General features: G+C 38.3%; 1 protein-coding gene across 3 annotated transcripts in view; it reads left to right on the forward strand.

Annotated features, from left to right (window-relative positions):
- The first annotated feature begins 211 nt into the window (after positions 1 to 211).
- Positions 212 to 26,234, forward strand: part of FBXO11 (F-box protein 11) — an 88,055-nt gene continuing 62,032 nt past the window's right edge. For all 3 annotated transcript variants that reach the window (XM_045978931.1, XM_045978932.1, XM_045978933.1), the window contains exon 1: positions 212 to 447. In XM_045978931.1, coding sequence (XP_045834887.1) covers positions 228 to 447 — 220 coding nt within the window. In that variant the 5' untranslated portion in view covers positions 212 to 227. The remainder of the gene's footprint in view (positions 448 to 26,234) is intronic.

Consider the following 26,234-nt stretch of genomic DNA (forward strand, 5'->3'; position numbering starts at 1 on the left):
CAGGCCCGCCCGCCCGGCCTCGCTCGGTCTCTGTCCGTCTCCGCGGGCCTTTCTCTTGACTCGGGGTCTCGCTCGCCCCCTCCGCCCTTCCCATCTCCCCTTCCCCTCGCCCCCTTTCCTTCCTCCCCCTCCCCACCCCCTACTCCTGCCCCGGAGCTCGCTGTGCGTGTGTGTGTGTTTGTGTGTGTGTGTGTCCCTCCGCCAACGCCGCCACCTCAGCCCGGCAAATGAACTCCGTCCGAGCCGCCAACCGGAGACCCAGGCGAGTGTCGCGGCCGCGCCCGGTGCAGCAACAGCAGCAGCAGCCCCCGCAGCAGCCGCCGCCGCAACCGCCCCAGCAGCAGCCGCAGCAGCAGCCTCCGCCGCCGCCGCAGCAGCAGCAGCCTCCGCCGCCGCCACCGCCGCCTCCGCCGCTGCCCCAGGAGCGGAACAACGCCGGCGAGCGGGGTAAGGCCGCGCTCCCTCCCCGCCGCCCGCCGGCTCGGGCGCCGGCCGGCCGGGACCCGCGGCGGGGGAGGCCGGGGCGGGCGGGGGAGGCCTGTGCGCCCCCGGGCTGGGAGACGGAGGCTGAGCGGAGGCGGGTCCGCGGCTGCCGCAGTGTCAACCCGGCCCGGACGCGGGCCGGCAGGAAAAGCCGCGGCTTCCCCACTCGCTCGGGCTCTAGCTCAGGCCGCGCTTTGTTTGGTTGCGGGGGGCTCGGCACCCTCTACCCCCATCCATCCTTTGGCTTCTCGCCTGGCTCAAGGACCCCGCAGGAGTCTGTTGGTGGCTAGGGTGGGGGGAGGCAAAGGGTGGGATTTCCCCCTTTTCTACTGCCTTCTACGTTTAGCCTCCCTCTTCCTAACAGAAGGCGGGGGGGAACAACTGGGAGTGATCGGGCGGTGGGGCTGGCTGGGGAACTTGTTTTCCCCCTTTTCTCTGTTAGCCTCCCCCTTCCTGTGGAGGAGGGGGAGGGGGAGAATCCGAGTGGTCTGTGGTGTTGGCCGGGGAACTTGTTTCCCCCACCCCCCTTCCTAGTCACGGGGTAGGGGCAGCAGCGACTACTCTCCCAACCCCACAATGTTTGCTGCGCAGTTTGGCTTTAGTTACAGAACCCCTGGGAGGGACCCGTTAAATCAAGACCTTTAAATAAATAAATATAGAATCCATCGGCCATTTCCAGCCCCCTCCCTCGCGTGCAGTGCAGTTACCCTGCCGCTCTATCGACCACCCCTCTCGCCTGTCCTCCCTTAGCGAACCCCTACGCCACCGTGCTACCCTCCGTCTCCTGGTGGGGTTTGAACGCCCCTTCCTTCGAACTGGCCCCTTGGGAGAGTGTGAGTGTGTGCTGTGTTCAAGGCCTAGTGAAATGTGTCATTTGGACCCAACTGTGCAGCTCTGTCTGGTAACCACCATTGTCTAAGGGCTGAGGCTCCCGGGGGTTGGATTCTTGGTTTAGCAAAAATGTTCAGTTCTACTTTGATGATGTGGTTATTTTGGGAGGTTTATGGGGTAGGGTGTTGCACCTTGGTCTCCAAACGTAACTATTCTCAATTAATTAGCTGCTCTCGGTGGGGGTGGAGGTCAGTACCATATTTATGTGTACGGTTGTTGTTTTAAGGAGGAGGGGAATTGTTAGGAGACATTTTGCGTGTTTTCGTTGGCGGATTAAGGTTAATTTTACATGCATTGGTTGTCACACCTCCTTTGATTCAGGGAATTGAGATTAAATGCCTTTTTAAAAATTACACATTCTTTGCTTAAAAACTGTTTCAGTGTTGTACTTGAGGAAAATACTTAAATGGAAGAGAGATGATAATCTGAGAAATAGTTCAAAGGGTTTTCACTGGTCACTGTTACAGATAGTCCTTGAGAAAGCAGTTTGTTATATGTTGCTTGAAAGAATGTGATGTTTCAAGCCAGTTAGAGGTCTTGTGTAACATTATTGGCAGATATGTTTTAATGATTCTTTGATACATTTACCGTTTTTTTGTAAATTCAAAGTATTTATAGTTTCATCATCATCTTTCACATTTGCATATCAGGGTTTTCCTGTGTTCCATTGAAATAATACTCAAGTCTCCTTCCACTATATGTTGACTCACAAAATTTTTTGAGAAAACTAGTGACACTAGATTGAAATCCTAGCATAGTAAGGATTTAATTGCTAGAAGTAAGTAAGTGTTTTCAAGATGTACTGATTTGTTCATACCATTAGGGCTGAATCAAATCTGTTTGACCAAACTTAATTTAGTCTCATTACATATTTTAAAATATTTATTCTGAATATCCTTTTCACGATGTGTGTAATTTCAAACTTAGTTGAGGTACTTTTTATCTTGGATACTTTTCTTCATTTGTGTGAATTATTAGCTGCTAAAGTCTGTTTCCTTTTGAAGTAAAGTGGCTTGATTGTTGGTATTGGCATGCCAGAGTGTCAGTTTTCTTTTCATTCATGTACGTAAGCTGACTGACAGAGATGTTCATGAAATCAGGATTTCAATATGTACCTAATGAAATAGTAAATCAGATGCACTGTAGAATTGTTGTTTTGCTGCAGCTAGTAGAAACTGTTCTGGAGATTCTCTGTTGGCACAGAGGGGACAAGAACTTGCTGATTGATTAGCCTTCAGGGAAAATGCTGTGGGTCTTTTAGAGGGCAAATAAATGGCTTTAAAATGAATAAAACATTAAGCTAGATTAAAAGACTAATAAAGTTTTTGCCAGATTTATGTGAAATATGTAATTCTTCAAAAATTGGCAGTTTATTTTTTTAAAATGTACAGTTCACATAACAATCAGAAGTTAGCCAAAGGAATACTCTTTATTTTAAAAAGTTTTATGGAGCATTTGGAGTGTCTCTATTTCTAGTTTGGATGGGAGAGGTTCTGTTGTTTAAGAATATGCTGGGTTTAATAATTTTGACAAGGTAATTAAGGAAGTATAGCTAACACGTGCGTGTGTGTTTTACTTTTTTTTTTAAACCAACCCTTAATAGATATGTAACTTTTATATTAGAGTTTGGATAGAGTTACATAATGGTGGATCAGAAAGCTTTCCTCTTTGGGAATTGAAGTCAGCACTCACTGTTTTTAAGACAAGTTAACTCAGTCTATATATTTAATGTAAAGAATAGATTTTGGCTTTTTAGTGGTAATAGAATAGTTACAAGATAGTTCTGGTTTTTTTTTTTCCCAAGCACAAATTTTGTCAGGGCTGGTTTTTAGTTGCTTATTCACTCACAAGTTAATTGGTCTAAAAACTTCCTGATAATGTCCTTACACACACACACACACACACACACTTTCTTGTATATCTAATGGCCAATGTTTGAAGTAGAAAGAAACAGTCTAATAGAGTGAATTCTTATGAGGATTTTCCAAAGCCTTCAATGGGGGAGAACTACTTATAACCCATGTTGGGAAATAATTGATCTGGGTGTTTAATGCTGTCTTCACTCACGTTATCTGAAATGGCACACTGTCTTAAGATGGAATATATTTTGGTCTTTTAGTTAAGTTCCAGAGTTTAGGATTTCACATACTACTTCGGTAAAAAATAATTTGTTTTGCACATAGGTACTCTTTTATAATACATTTCAGACTCGGTGAATCTGGAAGTAGTGTGGGGTTAGTTTTTTTTATCTTTATTTTCTTCTAAAAGTTCTAAAAGGATTTAGCTTTTGCAACTTGTTCTGATGAATTTATTTTTATTTCTCATTGGTAGTCTTTTTCTAGGAGAAGTATGAGGAAAGCTTACAAGCCTACAGAAGTGCTGTGTATTCTGAGCACTTTTAGCTCATAGTTAAAATTGATTGGTTTGAATAGGTAATAAATGCACATAATTTAAAATTGCAGAGTTTTTTGCCTACACCTGCCTCCCATACCAAATTCTCCTACCTGGAATCAATCATTGTTATTAGTTTCTCATTTGTTATGTTTTAATAAAAGATGAAATTTGACAACTGAAAATCTTGATATGGAAGTTTTTGAAAATAGGTGTAGTTTTTTTTCTGGCCGGAAAATTCATAAGATTCTTTTGAAGTTCTGAAATTTTATGTAATCATTTATAGTTAAAGAAATTTAATGAATACAATATATTAAGGGATATTGCTACTAATTTCTAGTCTGAAATAACCATAAAGAGTAAAATAGTAATCACAGCTTTTTAATTTCATATTTGTGGAATAAAAATATCACCTATGACCCTGGAATTACAGGGTTTTGTTTTAATTAAACTTTACTGAAGCAATTGAATACGTATAGTATTACATGAAATATTCCTGATGCAGCTACGTATTTATAATATGCAGCAGCGAGAATACTCCTTAGCATTCTTGCATGCTAATCATACTTTCTGTGGGCTTACTGTCTCATATTTTACCTTCAGGTTCTTCAGAATAAGGAACTTCTGTAACATTTTTGATAAAAGAGTTCTGGACAAGGGACATGATTTTTTCCTTTTTTAGGGATTAAGTACTGTGGGGCACTGCTCTCTCCCTTCTTGTGGCTAAAGCTTCAAAATATTTACATCCATGAAAGGAAGATGTCACCCAGGGTTTGGTTTTGTTTTGTTTTTTAATGTTTGGGGTGGGGTATAGGAGAGCCTTTTTTCTCAAAGCTTACAAATTATTTGACGGGTAGGAATGAGGTGGTGACAATGCCAGTGTTAAAGTTCTACTGATGAGGCCTATGGGTTGTCACTATACTGCTTTTCTCTTTCTTTACTGGAAGTTCTGGCAAACCCATGGACGGGTCAGCCAATTTGGAGACCTACCAGGTAACACAAGAACTACCAGTAGAGAATGACCTGTTAGGACCCCTGAACTTAAATTTGGCAGAATTCAAGGCTAGTGAGTATTTTCTTAGGGTCCCCCCACCTTTATCTTAATTTTGAAGCTAAACAATCTACAATAATGAATTATTTTAACTTGAGGTTTTTTATTGTTCTCCAATTTATTCCTTTTTTTTTTTAAGATTTATTTATTTATTAGAGAGAGAGCACAAGTGGGGTGGAGGGGCGTGGCAGAAGGAGAACCAGACTCCCCACTGAGCAGGGAGCCTGATGCAGGGCTTGATCCCAGGACCTCTGGGTCACAACCTGAGCCGAAAGATTCTCAACCAACTAAGCCATCCAGCTGCCCCATATTCCTAACTAACACATTACTCTTATTTTGTGTCTGTCTTGTCCCACTATTCTCTGAAAGATTATTTTAGACTACTAATTTAATCAGCCCTTTGAATTGCATTCTCCACTTCCAGAGAATTCCAGTTTATGAGAGGTTGCTCACCAGGTACCCCCAAATTGTAGTTGTTAACCTTTGAAAATAAAATGATAAAGAAGCAAAATAGAAGAGTTGAGACAGTTGGACAGTGTAATATAGTTCAGTGTTACAGCTAGCTAAATGGGGGTTCTAATCCTGGCTACACCATCAAGAGGGTGTTTGACACAGGGCAAGCAGTATAAACTCTTGGAGCCTTGCTTCATTATCTTTAAGGTAGGGATGATTATACTTGCCTTATGGAATAATTATTGCTGAGAGTTTTAAGTATCTAGCACTTGATAGATGCTCAGCTATTAAAAATATTAAAAATAATAGTAAGGAATGGAATCAGTTGTATATAAAACTAAATCCAAGTGATAAAATGTGCATGAGTCGTTAATTTCTGATATACCCCAAAATGCAATCTAGGTGACTTTGAATAACCTTAAGGAAACTGGCTTATAGTTATAAGTCATTAATTTTATACCTAATGAATTGAAATATTCTTTAAGGAAAGACTAAGGAAACAGAAGAAATGGGCGTTGAGAATAATAATAACAAACATAGGTCTCTTTTATGTAGTAGAGTCTGTCAGATACTTTCTTATACACTATATCATTTAACCCTTTTAGCAGTTCTGTAAGATAGACATGAATCAGCGCTGAATATTCATAGTAAATAGCAGAGAAAAATTTCAAAATTGAAATATATCACTGAATCTTCCCATAAAAGAGGAGATAACAATTCTGCGTTTGGCAGAATATCTTCACACTTAGGGGAGGGAATAACCTAGCCTTTGAAGTACATCTGTCCCCTATCTTATCCCCTCTATTCCTATTGAAGGCTGGTACCATAGTCTGATGTCATTGATTGTTAAATATCTGCTTTCACATTTTCTAGGTAACCTTCTAATCATAATTTTACCTCTAATGTAGATCTGTCGCCAGAAGAGATTGCCTTGATTGGCCAGCATGTTTTCCCAGCTTGTTGAGATCACTAAGCGTTCATTATACAAAAAGGGGTAGATTTCCCTTGAATAACTCATAGTTATGAATAAAAGGTGTTAAGTCATTTTAGCTCATGGTAATAGCCTAGACTATTTCAGGAAGGAACAAAATATGAGTTAAATGCTACTTCAGTGGTAATTTTGACAGGTTTTGTGGACTAAATATTCTCTTGTCACCAAAGCTTGCTGTCTTTAGATACATAGCCTGGGTGTTTTATATATGTTAGGTTAACACAAGAAATTTGTGTAAACTTAATCCTTAGAAAATAGAGAAATGAAACCAACTAACTTCTCTTAAATAATTTATTTTAGTTTAAGGAAATATCAAAAATACTTTAAAAATGAGTACATTAATTGTGTATATTTTTGTTTAAAAAAAAAACAAATAGTATAGTAAAGCAAATTTAAGTTCTGTATGTTACTTGCTTACTCTCCCCAATTTCTAAAGGTCAAGTTGTCAAATGTTTAGCCCTTTAGATGAATGGAAAATCATGTAACTATGTTCAGAAAAAAATGCTTAAATGCTGTTCTCTCAACTGGTGGCTAAACCTTTAAAAGCATTGTGTATTACTTGCACATATTTTGAGAGAAGAGATACATTCATCTTTTTTGTGAAGAGAGCCTACTTTTTTCTCAAAGCTTTGAAGTTGAGTGATAGAAATGGGTAATATCCTGTGCTTTAAAATTATTTTTCTGTTAACAGTAAAAGTCTTCACTTCACTGTTTTCTTCTAGGGTGCATCAACACTCATGTACCACATGGTAAAGTTAGGTTGTGTCAAAATCTTTTGACTTTTGAAAGTTTTTCCTCAGAGTGGAATTAACTGGTTATTGTAGGGGTTCGATCTTTGGCATTGATTTCTTTAGTACCATGTATTGATAATGGACTTAAATCAGTTTAGCCTTTGCTGGTTTGCTGGCTTGAGTTTAGATATGAGAATTCTTTTTTACACTCAAGTATTGATTTTGTATCTTATCTCTACAGTGTATAACATAGTATGTATGAGACCACATGGCTTTATGAGAATCTGACACTCAGGAGGAAGCAGGTGGGGAAGAGAAAGAACATATAACTCTTCTTTATTCACCTGTTCTATTTTGAGCTGCACAGGGTTGGTATATATATGTCATTAGTAATTGTCTCTTCCCACATAATCATACGTCCTTGGGGGGGGGGAAAGGCTTTAAGGAAAATTAGAAGTGGTGTAGAATTTAGCAAATGGAAAGTAGAAATCATTCCAGGTTTGTATCATGGTAGAGAGAAAGGATAGAGAAGAAGTGTTTGAAAGAAATGGGGGTGGGTGAGTACACTGTGTTTTCAAATTGAATGTTATTGGCAAAGTGAATGGTGAAAGAAATTGTGAAATCACTCATTTTTCTGTTAAAAGTAGCCACAGATCTAATGAACAGTTGAGTGTAAATGACTGATAACTTCATAATCCTTTGAAATGCATTTGCATTTTTAAGAAACTGATCACTTAGTCAAATTTTGGTATTTTAGACCCAGTAAAAGAGATAGTCCAAAACTGATTTGGACAAAGACCTTTTGGATAGGAGTGCTTGCTTCCTCACAGACAAAAGAAGCATGTAGGGGAGGAAGAGGATGGAAGAGTCTTGGAAGAATCACCTACCTTACACATTTGTTATTTTTCCTCATCTACTTCTGACCCTAAAATTTTCTTAAAAGTTTCACTTTGTATTTTCTCAAAAGACTTAATTTTGGGTTGGTATGGGGATGGAGATAAGAAAAAGAATTAGAGCAGGTAGGAGTGGCAGTATGTATGTGTCATTTAAATTAGCAGTTGTCATTCTATATATAATTACATATACACATATACTATATATAATTATTTAATTTAAATTGTTAAAATAATTTTTTTTTTTTTTTTTTTTTTTTTAAGATTTTATTTATTTATTTATTCACAAGTAGGCAGAGAGGCAGGCAGAGAGAGAGGAGGAAGCAGGCTCCCCGTGGAGCAGAGAGCCCGATGCGGGGCTCGATCCCAGGACCCTGAGATCATGACCCGAGCCGAAGGCAGCGGCTCAATCCACTGAGCCACCCAGGCGCCCCTGTTAAAATAATTTTATTAGATTTTTTTTAAACTAGGGTTTTAATGAAAGTATACAAGTGCTCGAATCATTGGTGTATAGCTTGCTGACTTTACACAAAGTAAACACCTCTGTGCAGCCAACAATACCTAGATCAAGAAATAAACACTACCAGAATCCAAGAAGTGGGTGGTATTCATCCCATCCCAGCATTCCCCGCCTCTGGGTCTTCCCACTCAGTATTCCCAACCCTGTCTTTCTAACTGCTTGGATTAGTTTTGTCTGTTGAATTTTATATAAATGTAATCACCCAGTATGTATTCCTGTGTGTCTGGCTTTTTCACTCAGTATTTGTTTTCATCCATGTTGTTGCTTGTATTGATAGTTTGTTCATTCTTGTTGCTGTATAATACTACATTGTATGAGTACAATACAATTTATTCAGTGTACGATTAATAGACATAAGAGTTTTCATCTTTGGCTCTCAGAAATAGTGCTGCTATGAGCATTTTGTGTATATCTTTTGATGAACACATGTACATATTCCTGGTAAGTTTTATACCTCAACATTATACCATTAGTTACCTTTTCCCAGAGGCAGAGCTTCCATTTACATGGGAGGTAAAATAGCTTTAAGACAGATATGAATATGGCATCTCATAATTAATGTTGCTGAAACAGTAGATTTTATTTCAGATATTAGTGTTTTTCTTAAGTCTTTTAGTATGTATGCTGTAAGTCCAGCATTAGGAAGTTTACTCATCAATTTAATATAATTTAATATACTATAATTAATATACTATACTAATATACTAATATAATATACTATAATAATATACCATAATTTTCCTGAAGTTGAGGAGGAAGGAAGTCTTTTTAAATATAGGAATTTTCGGGCCACCTGGGTGGCTCTGTGGGTTAAAGCCTCTGCCTTCGTCTCAGGTCATGATCCCAGGACGTGGGATCAAGCCTGCTTCCCCCTCTCTCTTTCTGCCAGCCTCTCTGCCTACTTGTGATCTCTATCTGTCAAATAAATAAATAAAATATTTAAAAAATATATATATAGGCATTTTCAAGAATACTGTGGACTTTAATTTGTGATTTACTAAGCCTTCATTCCAAACGTCATTTTTTTGCTACTGTCGTAAATACCTTTTTTCTCCATTTCAGTTCGGAATCCTCTTTCTTACTACTTTTAAGCGTATCGTATCCTTTTAACTCCAGTGAAAATATTTTGCTTTTATTTGGTTAATTGTTTCACTTTTTATTTTTTCTGCATATCTTGATTATAAACTATAAACACAAAATTATAAATATAAAATTGTAAAACATTTATAGAAATATTGGGGCATATTTTGTTTTCAAGTTGTTTTTCTAGTTCTTGGCCAGATCTATCAGTTCCTGATGTATAAGAAGTAGGTGTAAAAGGGCTCCCTCCTCAGCTGTGCGGAAGTGCTAGTTAGTGGCTCATAAGCTCATATTCCCCACCATACAAATATCCCCAGAATGACAGGCCATCAGTGACTGAGATGGGGTCTGTTTTAAGGAATCACTTGCTTGAAACTGATGGTATGGTAGCCTTAGGTACTAAAAAGAGTAAGATATTATTATTTTGTGTCTGGCAGAGTGTTAGTGCTAACAGTGTGGAGGAGACTCCTTTCTTCCTCCTTTCCTTCTTTCCTTCCCTCCCGCCCTCCCATCCCTTCTTTCCTTTTTTACATAACGTAGCGACATTGAATAAATGTTGCTGTTAAGTTTGGGGAGAAGGAGCCTGAGCTTTTTCATCCAAGCGGCTTGTTTTTAAAGAAACTCTTAACTATAGAGAACAAACTCAGGGTTGCTGGGGAATGGGATAATGGGGTGGTGGGCATTAAGGAGGGTGTTTGATGTAATGAGCACTCGGTGTTATACACGACTGATGAATCACTAAATTCTACCCTGAAATTAATAATACACTATTATGTTAACTAACTTGAATTTAATAAAACCAAAGATTTAAAAAAAAGCAAAAACAACCAAAAAAGTGGATTTTTTTTTCTAGAATGGTTTCTTAATCCCATTTCTAAAGTAGGGGATTTTGGATGAGGTGACTTCTGAGATGCTCTAAAACTTTCTGTATCATTTAAATTAACAGTATAAATCATTGAGGTCTGAATTTCTTAGGTATTATTATACAGACATGGTTCTTTTATGGAACTTATAGCTGAATTAGATACTAGATTTAAATAACATTCAAAGTCAAAATGAATTGAGAATAAACATGTTGATATCGTTTTGTCCTCCAATAAATATTTTTAAGGATGTGGGCACGTGCGCACACACGCATACTCTTTTTTTTAAGATTTTATTTATTTGTCAGAGAGAGTGAGCACAGACAGACAGTGGCAGGCAGAGGCAGAGGGAGAAGCAGGCTCCCTGCTGAGCAAGGAACCCAATGTGGGACTCGATCCTGGGACGCCGAGATCATGACCCGAGCTGGAGGCAGCTGCTCAACCAACTGAGCCACCCAGGCGTCCCTGTATACTCTTATATGTACGTACACCACCAGAGTTTTGTTTGTAACTTTGCCTGTCCACTTTTTCCAAGACCCGAGTCTGTTGGAGAGTCTTCTATGAAATGCTATTAAGATGAAGGTTTGTTATGACCCCCTGCAGTCTAACATGTGTTCTACCCTTTAATCATTTCTCGAATTACCTTTGTGCCACAATTAGAAAATTGTTGCAGGGGATGCCTGACTGGCTTAGTTGGTAGAGCATCCAACTCCTGATATCAGGGTTGTGGGTTCAAGCCCCACATTGCACATGGAGCTTACCTTAAAAAAAAAAAAAAAAGTTGCAGCCCAAAGTTTAAGCTAAGTTACAGCATGCTTATGGAAATGATTAAGAAAGAAACATGAGTCTGCTGAAGGAAGTTACCTGCAGATTTGGGGCCATTCATCTTGTTTTCATAGTGTCTTCCTTCTTCATTGCATTCATTGTTTTGCCCTTATATCCAGAAACTGAAGGCAGACAGACAGGTCTAAATTAGATTGTATGTTGCCAGAATCTAAGATCTTCAGTTGCAGAGATAAAACAACACTTTAAGTGTCTTTATATCATCTGTAGCCCCACATACAAGTTGTTGTAACTCTCAGGGTGCCTTTACAGATTTTTTTCCGATGCTGTCATAGTCTCTATTGCAGTGTCTCACAGGAAGCCTGTCTTCTATTTCTGAGTCATTTGATTTGAGAACCTCTTAGCTGAAATCTTTAAAGCTGAAAAACTAAGCTGAGAGAGTTGGGTGTAGTGAGCTTGTCTAGAGTTTGTAAAGTTAATTCTGGTTTTAGTTGGCTAGAAAAATGTTACAAACCAACCATAGACATGCATTGAGAATACATACAGTACACGCTCTGAAACTTGGAATTATGCACTTTTGATTTTTTTGAAGTGTCAGAAAATTTTTGGTAAAATGTTAGCAGTAGTGTCTTGGAGTGGTGGAGGTAAGGTGATTTTTGTTACTTTTTTTACATTTCTTTGGTTTTTATAACTTTTTTTTAATATTTTTTATTTATTTGACAGAGAGAAATCACAACTAGGCAGAGAGTCAGGCAGAGAGAGAGGAGGAAGCAGGCTTCCTGCAGAGCAGAGAGCCGGATGCGGGGCTCGATCCCAGGACACTGGGATCATGACCTGAGCCGAAGGCAGAGGCTTTAACCCACTGAGCCACCCAGGCGCCCCCATTTCTTTGGTTTTTAAATACTATATGTGGACTCTGGAAGGAAAGAGGTTTGTGTTTTTAAAAAGATTTTAATAGTTGTGATTGTGATGTGACTTTATAGTAGTTGGTCTGATGATAAAGTCCTCACAGGTCATTTTAATCTTGAATAAGAGCTTAATTCTCCATGCTTTGTGTTTTAAGTGCTTTTTAATTTTGGACATTTTTAGCTTTTATATCCACAGCAACTTTAGGATAATGTGTATTTATATCATTTATTGGAGATGAAGATAACTGATGATAAAGTCAGAATCCAGAATTAAAAACAAATTTTTTACTTGAGACTTCAAGCCAGTGCTTCTGTCTTTCTAGGATAAGTTTGTGACCGTAGGTTATGTAAATACAAATACATAGAAAAAGTATTTTAATTACTTTCGTGGCTGAATGATGGAAATTTAGTTGTGACCATAGGTTATGTAAATATAAATACATAGAAACAGTATTTTAATTACTTTCGTGGCTGAATGATGGAAATTTAGTGTGCACACAAACTGGGTATTAGAAAGAAAAGCAAAACTTAATACTGGTCATAAAAGGTGGCTATTTCTTTTGTACCCTGGTGGTATGGACTCCTGTCTGTTTGATGATTTTATGTGGAAGATAATTTCTTCTCAAAAAACTGGAGTTAGCCCTGAAAGAATTAATGACTGTCGGTTTATTAAGTTGAAACAGATTGCTAAGGGAAATTGTTTCACCATTATCAGTTAAAAAACAACAACAAACCAACCTTCCCTTTTTAAGATACTATATTCTTAGAAGTTTTGGATCGTGGGACCTGGTGTGTTTGAGAACCGGCAGTGGCTTTCAAAAAATATGGGTCTTTGCAGTCTAAAATTAGTTACTAGATTTGGAATTAACTTACCTCACATTTTACCAGTCTTCTGCTCATCTTACAGACTGCTTGTAAGCCTTTAGAGAAGACTTTTTCTTATTAGAAAATATACTAAAAACCTTCATTGAAATAGGTGAACTGTTCTGTTTTGTTTTGTTTTGTTTTTTTAAAGGGGCTGTAGAATGCCTGGGTGGCTCATTCAGTTAAGCATTCTTTGGCTCAGGTCATGGTCCCAGGGTCCTAGGGTCAAGCTGTGTCTCAGGCTCCCTGCTCATCTGGGAGTCTGCTTCTCCCCTGTCTCTCCCCCACCCCAGCTTGTGCTCTCTTGCATGCTCAGTCTCTCTCAAATACATAAATAAAATCTTAAAAAAAAAAAAAAGTAAAAGTCGGGGCCACTAGGGACACCTGGGTGGCATAGTCTCAGGTAAGTATCTGACTTTTGATTTTGGCTCAGGTCATGATCTCAGAGTCATGAAATCAAGCCTGGCATCAGGCTCCGAAGTCACACCCTGCATGCTTTCTTTCTAAAATAAACAAATCTTTTTTAAAAGGGTGGGGGGCTACAAAATACGGCTTAGGGCAAATCGGTCATTAAGTGTAGGTTCTAGATAGTAATCAACATAGTTTTATGAAGAGCTGATTACAAATGAGCTTAGAGTATTCTCCTGAAACAGTGACTTTGGTAGCTGAAGAGGGAACAAGAGCAGCATAGGTGGATTTAAATACAACTTTTATTTTATGAAATAGTCATATTGGTGTTGTGATAGTTGGGAAATTTTTAAAAGTTGTATAATATGGAAGCTATCAGTTAGAAAAATACTGCTAACCATTTTGCAGATAGGCATTTAGTAAATAGTTCTGTTTCTCTCCAGCTTCCTTTTCTGGACCAAGATTTGTTCATATAATTACTATTTTAAGTTATTAAGCATATTAAGTTCATAGATAATTTAAAAAAATGCGCTGGGGTTACGTACCTGAAAAACCAAGAATAGAAATCAAATTAGTCGGAATGGTCTAAGGAAAAAAAGTACCTTCATCTTTATAGAAACAACAAAAAAGTGAGTAGTCACTTAGAAATGTTGAACCAGAACTAAGTAAAGCAGAAAACAATATGGACTACAATTGAATGAATCATCCTAAAGTGTGTTTATGTGTGTGTAAACTCACGATACCATTTTATAATAGTAAGACTTGTAAAATGTTGAAGTGGTTGAAAAATATGTCTATTAGAAAAACTTAAGTGTTATTCTAAAGAGGGATAAGCTAAGGATGGCTAAACATTTCACATGGTTCGAAGTAATTTTTCTAAAAGATTTTATTACACACACACACACACACACACACACACACACACACACACCCACCCCCCACCAGCAAAGGGGAGCAGCAGGCAGGGGGAGAGAGTGAGGGAGAAACAGGCTCCCTACTGAGCAGGGAGCCTGATAAGGGGCTTGATCTCAGGACTCTGCGTCATAGAGTCCAGAAGGCAGAAGCTTAACCAACTGAGCCACCCAAGTGCCCTGGTTGAAGGTAATTCTAAAGGATGTTGCTCAGTTTTATTTTTCTGTATGCTCAGAAGATAGCTAAGGAAAACAAATTTAAATTATTAGATTGATGTTTTACACTGGTGTAAAGAACATTTGATAAACATCTAAAGTAGGTCACTGGGGCGCCTGGGTGGCTCAGTTTGTTAGGCCGCTGCCTTAGGCTCAGGTCGTGATCCCAAGGGTCCTGGAATGGAGGCCCACATCTGGCTCCCTGCTCTGCGGAGAGCCTGCTTCTCCTTCTCTCTCTCTGCCTGCTGTTCTGTCTACTTGAGCTATCTCTGTGTCAAATAAATAAATAAATAAATAATCTTTAAAGTAGGTCACTAAAGAAAACTATATACCTTGCTTTTTTTGGTGCCAGCTATGAGGATTAGATATTTTAATTATCTTAGAGATGTTAAATTAGAAATTATAGAATATTGGATATAGAACTGTAGTTGCAATTCTTTAGGTTTATTTACTTGTTCAGGGTGGTGGTTGAAATTAGAGCCCTGGTCTCCCGACTCCCAGTCAATGATGGTGGTATTACCTGTTGTTTCAGAATTTTACTTTCATTCTGTTCATTTTTCAGTTTAGTGGTTTGTTAAGTCTATTGAGGCTTACTAGTTTTCTGTAACTCCTTAGTTGAACTAAACAAAAATTAATTTTTTAGAATACTTGTACTCAGTAACTTAAAAAAGATATACAAGTAAATCTTAATAGCATATTACAGATTAACTTAATATTTTAAGTCTGTACTGGTAGAAAAAAGAAAAAGGTGATTATATTATTCGGTATAAGGTGAACCATATTGATGATAGAGTCATGGAAAGATTCCCAGGGCAAAGTTCTTTTCCACTGTTGAATTCTAGTGCCCATTTATGATAATGGTGTTTCAGATCAATAAAGAAATTATTTATTGATCAATAAATGATATTGAGACTATTGATTATTCATTTGGAGAAGCATTCAGTTAATTTCCTACTTTGTACAATACCAAAAATACATTTAAAATGATTAAAGAGCTTTTTTTCAATTAAAAAATTTTGTTACTATATTAAAAAACCCTCTTAACACAGTTTTAAGTGTGCAATATAATATTGTTAAGTATCGTCAAGATGTTGCTATCAGATCTGAAGAACTTACTCATCTTGCATAACTGAAACATTATACCCATTGAATACCAACTCCTTATTTTCTTTTCCTCCCTAGCCCTTAGAAACCACTATCCTGTACTCTACTTTTATGAGTTTGGTATTTTAGATATAATCTCATGTAAGTGGAATCAGACAGTATTTGTCCAACTCTAAGTGACTTATTTCACTTAGGATAATGTCCTCCAAGTAAGAGCTCAATATTTTTAGAAAATCATAGAAGAAATTAGAAGAAAGTACTTTTTCCTCAGCAGTGCCCCCAAAAATCAGTCATTAAGGAAACATCAAGAAATTGACTGCATGGGGTGCCTGGGTGACTCAGTTGGTTGAGCAACTGCCTTCAGCTCAGGTCATGATCTTGGAGTTGGAGGATCAAGTCCTGCATCCACATCGCCCTCCTGCTCATCAGGGGACTTCTCTGACCTTCCCCTCTCATGCTTGCCCTTTCATTCTCTCTCTCTCTCTCTCATATAATAAATAAATAAATAAATAAATAGGCTACATAAGTGAAAAGTTCTGTGCAGTGAAGGGTGCTAGTAAAGGTTAAGGCAAGTAATAATCGACTGGAAAAAAATTTGCACTTTTTTTTTTTTGCACTTTCTTAACCTACAAATGATTAGTATCATGAGTTTCTATGAAAAATTATACATAAAATATTGCCTATTGAGCTAAATCTTCTTTCTTAAAAAGTACGTTTCATTCCATTCCATTCTCACTTCTATCCTTTCAGAAGCAGCAACTGTCATGAATTAGATATGAATTTATTCATTCCATTTTTCTCTTTTTTAAAAAAAAATATTTTATTTGAGAGCGTGTGCATGCACAAGTTGGGGGAGGGCCAGAAGGAGAGAGAAAAGCAGACTCCCCACAGAGCAAGGAGCCTGATGCAGGGCCCCATCCCAGGACCCTGAGATCACGACCTGAGCCGAAGACAGTTGCTTAATCAACTGAGCCACCCAAGCATCCCTGTTCATTCCATTTTTAAATACTTCTACATATTTGTGTGAATCTGTAAATCTGTAAACAGTTAGTTGATTGTAAGTTATTATGGTTGTTACTGTGGAAAGTAAAAGCTTGCCTTCAGGGTGTTTCAGTGCAGTAAACAGAAACATAAAATATTCTCTCTAAATGTTTAATGTGTAAGTGCCAAGTGAATGGTATAAATCATGAGTGCCCAACACTCTAGAAATCTTTAAGTGATTGTTGAGTGAATTAATTCAATATAGAAGTATATAAAATTTAAAGGAAAAGTCTGTTCTGTTCTCTTCCCCTGACCTACCACTTTCCAGAGGTAACTCTTAACTGTGTGTGTTTACTGTTGAGTTTTTCTTAATGTATGTGTATATAAACACACATACTTTATTAGAAAGAAACCAAATACGTATTAATTTGTAAAATAAGTTTTGGGTTTTGCATAGATAATATCCTGGGCATTTTTCTGTGTCAATATAAATCTAAAATTACCTTATTTTTTATAGTTGCAGAATAGTTCATTACATGAATAGACCATGATTTATGTTAAATGTATATCTATTGATTAATATTCAGGTTCTTCATTTTTGCTACTATAGTATTGAAATAAACATCTTCGTACAGATATCTTAACATATTTATGTCACAATTTCAGTTTCACAGACATGAGTTATTGTGTTAAAGGAATAGTTGCATTTTAAAGTCTGAAAAATGTTGCCAGATTTCTTTTAAGTAATCCCACTATTAATGTATGAGGTTAAAAGTTACTTAATAAATGTATACACAAAATACTTAAGAGTGGAGGGGAAACTAGTCTGAAAGCTGAAATGGTTTGAAAAGACTTGCCAGAGAAAGTGAATGCTTAAACTAGATCTTGAAGAATGAGTATGTCACAGATAAAGAAAAGGGGAAAAAAGGATATTCTTAGTAAGAGGAAATGGGCCAGACAGAGAACATGGAAGAGATACCAGGACAGAATTTTAACTCCGTCATCGTACGCTGTTCATCTCACAGTTCCCTTTGTCTTGGTGTTTCTTTTCCAGAAAGAAGTTAAAGTTGAGTTAGGCACTCTCCTATCTTCAAGGCTTTACCACTTGTAGAATAATCTAAATTCTTTAGTCCAGATTCAAAGTCTATACTTCGCCTGTCTTTTTTTTTTTTTTGGTACGAGTCTTCTTTTGACAGACTAATCTACAAATTGTTCTTGAATGAACCATATTTTGCAGCTCTCTCTCTCTCTCTTTTTTTTTTTTTGCCCTGTTGCAAATTTAATCACCTGTTTTTGAGTTCCCATGCTTTTGTGGTAGCTACCCATAACTCAGGCTCAGGTGCTTATTGTCATTTACATTTATGTAATAAATTTACATAAGCATAAAGATCCATTTATGCTTATTATATGGAGATTATCAGTAAATATTTGATAATATCTTATGTGATCTTCTTCAATGTCCTGAATTTTTTTTTTTTTTTTTTTTTTTTTATAATACAGTTGGCAGGGGCGCCTGGGTGGCTCAGTAGGTTAAAGCCTCTGCCTTAGGCTCAGGTCATGATCTCAGGGTCCTAGGATCGAGCCCTGAATCTGGCTCTCTGCTCAGTGGGGAGCCTGCTTCCTCCTCTCTCTCTGCCTGCCTCTGCCTACTTGTGGTTTCTCTCTGTCAAATAAATAAAATATTTAAAAAAAATAAAAATAAAAAAAAAAATAAAAAGCAAGAATGATGGAATCCACTAGAAGGAAGATATAATAGTGAAATAGTAAATTTTCAGGTTTTTTTTTTTATTGTACCTATTGCATCCTTCAAAAAAGGCATAAAAGAGGATGAAAAACATACAGATAGGAAGATAAGTACAAGATGACGAGTAACGCTGTAGACCTGGGCTGTTCAATATGGTAGCCCCTTGTCACATGTGACTATATTTAAATTAATTAAAGTTCTTAGAATTTAAAATTCAGTTCCTCAGTCACATTAACCATGAAGTGGTATTATAGAGGGAATGTAGCATTTCACTGTGACTACCATATTGGGCTTCATTTCACTATGACTACCATATTGGGCTACAAAGCATAGAACATTTTCATAACTACAGAAAATTCTTAAGAGAAAAAATTCGTAGAGAAAGTCCCCCCATGTGGGACTTGATCCCAGAATCCTGGGTTCTTGACCTGAGACAAAGGCAGAGCGCTTAACCAGCTGAGCCACCCAGGCACCCGAAAAATAACCTTTTCAAAACAAATAATAGAGTAGCATTGTTTTATATTTTTGTAAATCTTATGTCTCCCCCAAAGTTTGTTGAAAGCTTATATGTTAGAATCTAATCCCCAATGTGATTGTATTTGGAGGTGGAGCCTTTGGAAAAGAATAGAGCCCTCTTGAATAGCTAGCCTTTCCCCACCATGTTAGAATACTAGAAGAGATCAGTCATTTGTAGCCTGGAAAAGGGCCTTCACCAGAACCTAACCATGCTCATGTTATGATCTCGGACTCCAGCCTACAGAACTGTGCAAAATAAATTTCTGTTGTTGATAAGTCACTCAGTTTATTTTGTTATAGCAGCCTAAACTGACTAAGGCACATGGCATCTGGCTTCCCCCAGAGCCAGTGATCTAAAAGGGACCAAACAGAAAGCCACTATGCTTTTTACAACCTCTTTGAGTGAAATTTCTAGTCATTAGAGGCAAGTCACTACTAAGTCTGGCCAGTATTTAGGGGGAAGAGAATAAGGCTTCACTCATGAAGACAGAAGTATCAAAGAATTTGTGGACTTTCTAAAACTACTACACTGGATAATGCTAAATGTTAATAGTAGTATAGAAACTGTAACCTTTCCAGAGCTCAGTGTAGTGGTGCTTAAGAATATGAACACTCCATAGCCTAGTAATTTCATTTCTAGATTTGTCTCTCAAGGTCTTTGTAAGAATTTCATAGAGGATATGTACATGGATGTTTACTGCAATATTGTTTGTAGCAGCAGAAGTTGGAGGCAGTCTGGTTGTCTCATTCTAGTCTGAGTGTAGATTGGTAAAATTTGTGAATGCACATTGTATTAATGTCCTAGAGCTGCCCTAACCAAGCATCACAAACTGGGTGGCTTAAAACAGCAGAAATTTATTCTCTCATAGTTCTGAAGGCTAGAAGTCCAAAATCAGGGTGTGAGCAGGGCCATGTTCCCTCTGAGACTCTGGGTAGAATCCTTCCTTGCCTGTTCCCAGATCATGATGGTGGCTCTTAACCCTTGGATTACCCCTGTATCAATCCAGTCTTTGCCTCAGTTGTCATATGGCATTCTCCCTATGTCTCTTCACATGGTGTTTTGCTCTTACAAGGACATCAGTTATAATGGATTAGAGCCCACCCTAATGACCTCATTTTAACCTGATTACATCTACAGACTATTTCCAAATAAGGTCACACTTATTGGGTCACCGCCTGCCAGTGGTTAGGACTTCAGCATATCCTTGAAGGATACAATTCATACACACATGGACTAATACGCAACAGTTAGAAGCAACAAATTAGATGTACACATGCACATAGTATATAGCAGGAAATGCAAGAAAGAGAATGATGTGGTAGTAACAGTAACATTTATATAAATGAAAAATCAGTGTGTTAGAGTTCTTCAGAGAAACAGACCAATAGGATGGAGATAATAAATCTATATATAAATAGGTTGAGAGAGAGATACTGAGAGATTGAGAGAGATTATGAGGAACTGGTTCACATGATTATAGAGGCTGGAAAGTCAAAATCTGCAGTGTAGGCCAGCAGAGTGGAGACCCAGATGATGGTGCAGATGAGTCCAAAGACAGTCTGCTAGAGGATTTCCTCTTGCTTGGCGAAGCTCTTTTTGTTCTAATCAAACCTTCAGCTGATTGAGGCCAACCCACATTATGGAGGGCAATCTGCTTACTCAGAGTTCACCAGTTTAGTATTAAACTTGTCCAAAGTATCCTCCAAGTTGACACATAAAATTAAACATCAAAAGCCCACCCCTTGTCAAACTGACACCCATAGACCTCTCCTTAAACCATACTTAAGAGTCCACATAGATAATAATAACAAGGCCGTACTTCTACCCAACATACAAGTATCCTGTGTACAACCCAAAACATCCCAAATCTTTCACCAGAGAGGATGCAGAGTCCTTGATGTTTAACTCTTCTCTTTGATATCCCATAACTTAAATATTGTGATGTTATTTTTGTATGTACTTTATAAATTATGATAAATATAATATAAGGTATTAGGATATGTATCATACTAAATGATAAGGAAATATAAGAGGGAAGAAAAAGATACTTTATATATACAAACGTACACAGGCACAGAAACATATAAGGGAGAAATACTTATGACAGTTACAGTCCTCATTTCTGTAACTGGTTCCACAGTTACAGCTTGCATCCATGACTACTTTTGTCCAGTACCCATTTTTTTTTTTTTTAAGATTTTATTTATTTATTTGACAGAGAGGCAGCGGGATAGAGAACACAAGTAGGAAGAGTGGGAGAGGGAGAAGCAGGCTTCCCACAGAGCAGGGAGCCTGATATGGGGCTCGATCCCAGAACCCTGGGATCATGACCTGAGCCCAAGCAGTTGCTTAACAACTGAGCCACCCAGGTGCCTCCAGTACCCATTTTTTATTACTTTTTCCTTTAGCAAGAAACTCAACTGGTCGTAGTTCTTGGTACAGTGACCCAAACCTTCATTCTTGAAAGGTCTGAGCCATTAGTAGTCTTGCCTGAACTGGGTTGTAGTTTTCCATTGATTTTAATTACAGGGCATGGAAACATGGAGAGATGCCCTTGAGGGTCTCCTATACTGCAGACATACTCTTTTTACCTTCATTGTGGAGTGGCAGTCCAGATTTCCCTTGGTCCATCCATCCAGTCATAGTACACCCCTTCTTTGACTGGTTTATTCAGGAGCATGAAGTGTCCAGAATGTCCAGGTAGCAGTTTTAACTTCCAGTTAGTTCAGTGGGATCATTGTTAGATCTTGTGGATATGGAATGGAAGCAATCCTTCATTTGGAACTAAGACCTCTAGACCACTAGTGGAGCATAAGGTCATGGAGACAGAAAGCAAACATTTTGTCGGTGGGTCACTAGGAGTCATAGTGGTGCCACTTCATTTCTACCCCTTGATTCCTGGAATGTGCATCCTGTCTATGAGACAGATGTCACTGTGTATCAAATAGTGGTATTCCTGGAGAATCTGGTCCCAGTCCTGCAAGATAATTGCCATCAGGCTGGTACTGTAACTGAGTTTTCAAAAGGCCATTTCATCATTCTATCAGGCCATTTGCTTCCGAATGCTAGGGCACATGGTGAGACCAGTGGATTCTACCAGCATGGACCCATTGCTGTACTTTGTTTGGATGGAGTTAATTCCCTTGATCAGAAGCAGTGCTATAACCATGAGCATGGATAAAGCATTCTGTAAGTCCACAGATAGCAGTTTAGGTAAAAGCTTTGCATTCAGGGAAGGCAAATCCATATCCAGAATAAGTATCTATTCCAATTAAGAACAAATGCTGTGCCTTACATGATGAAAGCAGGTCCCAATGTAATCAGCCTGCTACCAGGCTGATCACCCCAGGGAATGGTGCCATATAAGAGAATCATTGTTGGTCTCTGCTGCTGGCAGATTGGGAACGTAGCAGTGGCTGTAACCAGGCCTGCCTTGGTGGGTCGAAATCCCAAGTCCTGAGTCCATGTATAACCTCCCATCCTTACCACCCCAGCCACTTTGTTCATGAGCCCACTGGGGGCCATTGGAAAAGAGATGGCTGAGAAAAGAGACTGATTGGTATCCGCAGAACAAGTCATGTTGTCCATTTGATTATTCATCTCTTTCTGCTGAGGTTACCTTTGGTGGGCTTTGACTTGAGACACAAAGATCTTAATGTTTTCACCCATTCAGTGAGGTCTGTGCACATACCTCTTTCCCAGGCTCACTGGTCACCGGTTTTCCGATTGTGTTCCTTTCAAGTCACTGACCATCTAGCCAAACCATGGACCACTGCCCGTGAATTGGTATTTAATCACAAGTCTGGCCATTTTTCCCTTCAAGCAAAATGAACAGCCTGGTTCCCTGCGCTAAGTTCTGCCCCCAAGGAAGATTTCCCTTTACCACTGTTTTTCAGGGATACCCCAGAAAGAAGCTGTAGTGTTGCAGCTGTCTGCCTTCAGGCACCCCATATCATGCAGAACCATCTGTAAACTAAGCTTGAGTTCTTTCTCTGTCAGTTGATGGGAGGGAACTCCCCAGAAGCTCTAGGTGCAGGCTGAGAGAGAGCAGGTAGTGTGGCAGGGGTAGGAACTGTGGGCACTTGGGCTACATCTTCATGGAAATTCCTTGTGCCGTCAGGATGTGTTCAGGAACTCCATTTGATGATGGAGTGCTGCAGTGCAAGCTCAACTTGATGGCGCTGTGGGTCAGATAACACCCAGGTGGTGATAAGCAGCTCAGGTCACGTGGGAACTTGATGTGACCCATGATTAAGTGTTTTATCTCGGCTAAGGCCCAGTAGCAGGCCAAAAGCTGTTTCTTGAAAGGAGAGGAGTTATCTGCAGGGGATGGCAGGGCTTCACTCCAAATACCTGAAGTCCTGCGCTGCCATTTTCCTCCTATAGGAACTTGCAAAAGGTCCCAAGCATCATCCTTGTCTTCCATTGACACTTCCTGCACTATTACATCTCCTGGATCACGTAGTGCGAGTCAGAGCAGCTTACATGGCATTTTGGACCTATTATAGAGCCGCCTTCTGCTCTAAGCCCCACTCAAAACTAGCACCTTTTCGGGTCACTCAGTAAACAGGCCAGAGTAACACACCCAAATGAGGAAGGAATGTGTTGCCTCCAAAATCAGAAGAGGCCCACTAGGCCCCTTTGTTTGCCTTTTAATTGTAGGAGGTCAGATGCAACAGCTTATCATTCACCTTAGAAAGGATATCTCAACATGCCTCACACCACTAGACCCATAGAAATTTCATAGAAGTTAAAGGCCCCTGAACTTCTACCAGATTTATTTCCCATCTCCAGGTGTGTAAATGTCTTAGAATTAAGTCTGGTAGTTGCCACTTCTTGCTCTCTAAAGTGTGATCAATGCGGTATCAGTGTGGTATCTTGTGAAAGGGAAAGGTGATCAAGAATGCTCATCACAGAATATATACAAACAAATGCTTGTTTTGTGATAAAGATTAGTGTTAAACACTTCAGAATAGTTGTCTTTGTATAAGCAGGAGAATGAAAATGGAAAATGAAAATAAGTAAAACCCATACAAGAATTTTGAATATGCAAGTTAAGTCTCCCAGAAACTAGGATCGAAAGACTAAAAATACGGAATATGGGCAAAAAAAAAAAAAAAAAAAGAGAAATAGTAGAAGAGTAAAGTAGAATTGTTAGTCTGGGACACCCACCTCTAAAATATTAGGAAGAAAAAGAAAATTGAGAGGAAGAAATTCAAACACGTATTTCAAGAAAATTTCTCAAAAATAAAGAACTGGAATTTGCAAATTAGAAGGGTCCACCACACATTCATGAGAGTGAATGATAAAAGGCCCGCATTGTGGTATATCATGATGAAATTTCAGGACATCCAGGAATAAAAAGAAAAACTTAAAAGCTTCTGAGAGAGAGGAGTCACATACCAGTGAATATCACATAGGAGAATATCATTGGACTTCTCAAAAACAAAACTGAAAGACACTTGAGCATATGTCTTCACATTTATGAAGAAAAAAATTATTTCTGCCTTAGAATTCATTATTTAGGCACACTGTCAAAAAGTGTGAAATACAGGCGCGCCTGGGTGGCTCAGTGGGTTAAATAAAGCCTCTGCCTTCAGCTCAGGTCATGATCTCAGGGTCCTGGGATCCAGCCCTGCATCGAGCTCTCTGCTCAGCGGGGAGCCTGCTTCCCTTGTTTTCTCTGCCTACCTGTGATCTCTGTCAAATAAATAAATAAAATCTTAAAAAAAAAAAGTGTGAAATATTCTGGAATAAAATGTAACAGTTTTGACATACATGAAGAACTTATAAAGCCAAAAATACAGAAAAGTAGACAAGTCTACATAGACATAGCTCACAGACTTAGGATACAGAAAATTAAACAGAACCGACAAGCTTTATTGAATAGAGATGGAACCCTGTATACACGCAGGCTCATGCTCATGAGTAGAACATATACTTTATTTTCAGGTATATAAAATTTAAGTTACAAAAGTTCAATCTGTATTAAGTCACAGTGGAAATTTTATCAGTTTTCATAGAATCAGTGTCATTTAGAGCATGTTCTTGGACCTTATTGTAATTAAATGAGAAATCAGCAACAATGATGAGGTTAAAAATTATGTTTAAACAACTTCTGAGAACTAACTGTAGTACTTAATGAGGTAAGAGAAACTACATTAGGCATTATAGAGTACTAGAACTCTGACACAGAAACACTACATGTCAGAACTTATAGATTGTAACTAAGATGAAGAGATTTGTTGGCTTAAAAGAGTGATATTTTAAAAGATTGGATATAAAATAATTAAGTCTAATTAAGTCTTCAACCCTGGAATAGTAAAATAACAAAAGAATAAAACCAAACACAAACAATAAAAATAAATATAAAGTAGAAATTAATGAAAGACAAATAATGGGACCAGTATAAAGACCAGTAGATAATAGGGGCACCTGGGTGGCTCAGTTGGTTAAATGTCTGCTTTCACCTCAAGTGGTAATCTCAAGGTCCTAGGCTTGAGCCCTGCATTGGGCTCCGTACTCATCAGGGAGTCTGCTTTTCCCTCTCCTGCCCTTCCCCTCACCCTCCTCCTACTCTCTCAAATAAATAAAATCTTAAAAAAAAAGAACAGTAGATGATAGAAAAAGAATTTTATGAATCCTAAGGTAACTCCATGAATACTTTATCAATAAATTTGAATCTTAGATGGCATAGTTTTTTGGAAAAGTGTAATTTGCCAAAATTAACCTTAGAAGTACATAACACTAATAAGTTGATCACCAATAACAGTAGAAAACAAAGAACAAATTTACATGTACCAGCTTCCTCACCAAAAGGTAAACCAAACCTCAAAATTTTAGTTACAGAGAAGAAAAAAAAACAGTTCTCCATTTTATAAGACTAATCATTCAGCAAGTATTTGTAGAGCATTTATACTAGTATAATACAGTAGTGAAATAATACAAAAATATTTGATACCTAAAGTAGCCAATGACAGTACAAGAAAGGATATAACTTAGTAACTCAATCTTATGAATAGGGATGCAAAAACTTAAAACATTAGCAAATTAAACCCAGCTTATGTTAATGAAGGAAAACATCATAATCAAGTGGGGTTAATCCCACAAATGCAAAATTGATTTAATACTAAACCTCTTTTTTTACTTTTTAAATATTTTTTTATCTCTTTGACAGAGCACAAATAGGCAGAGCAGCAGGCAGAGGGAGAGGGAGAAGCATGCTCTGACACGGGTCTGGATTCCAGGACCCTGGGATCATGACTTGAGCTAAAGGCAGCCACTTAACCCACTGAGCCACCCAGGTACCCCTGGAAAACCTCTTAATGTATAACTTGTCACTGTCAGTAAGTTAAAGAAGGAAAAAGTAGTCATTATATTTGTTGCAGATATCAAGCATCTGCCGTATTACTGAGAACTAGGCATTAATGGCTTAGCCATGTACAAACCAG

This window comes from Meles meles, chromosome 15, assembly GCF_922984935.1.
Source record: "Meles meles chromosome 15, mMelMel3.1 paternal haplotype, whole genome shotgun sequence".
Taxonomy (NCBI): domain Eukaryota; kingdom Metazoa; phylum Chordata; class Mammalia; order Carnivora; family Mustelidae; genus Meles; species Meles meles.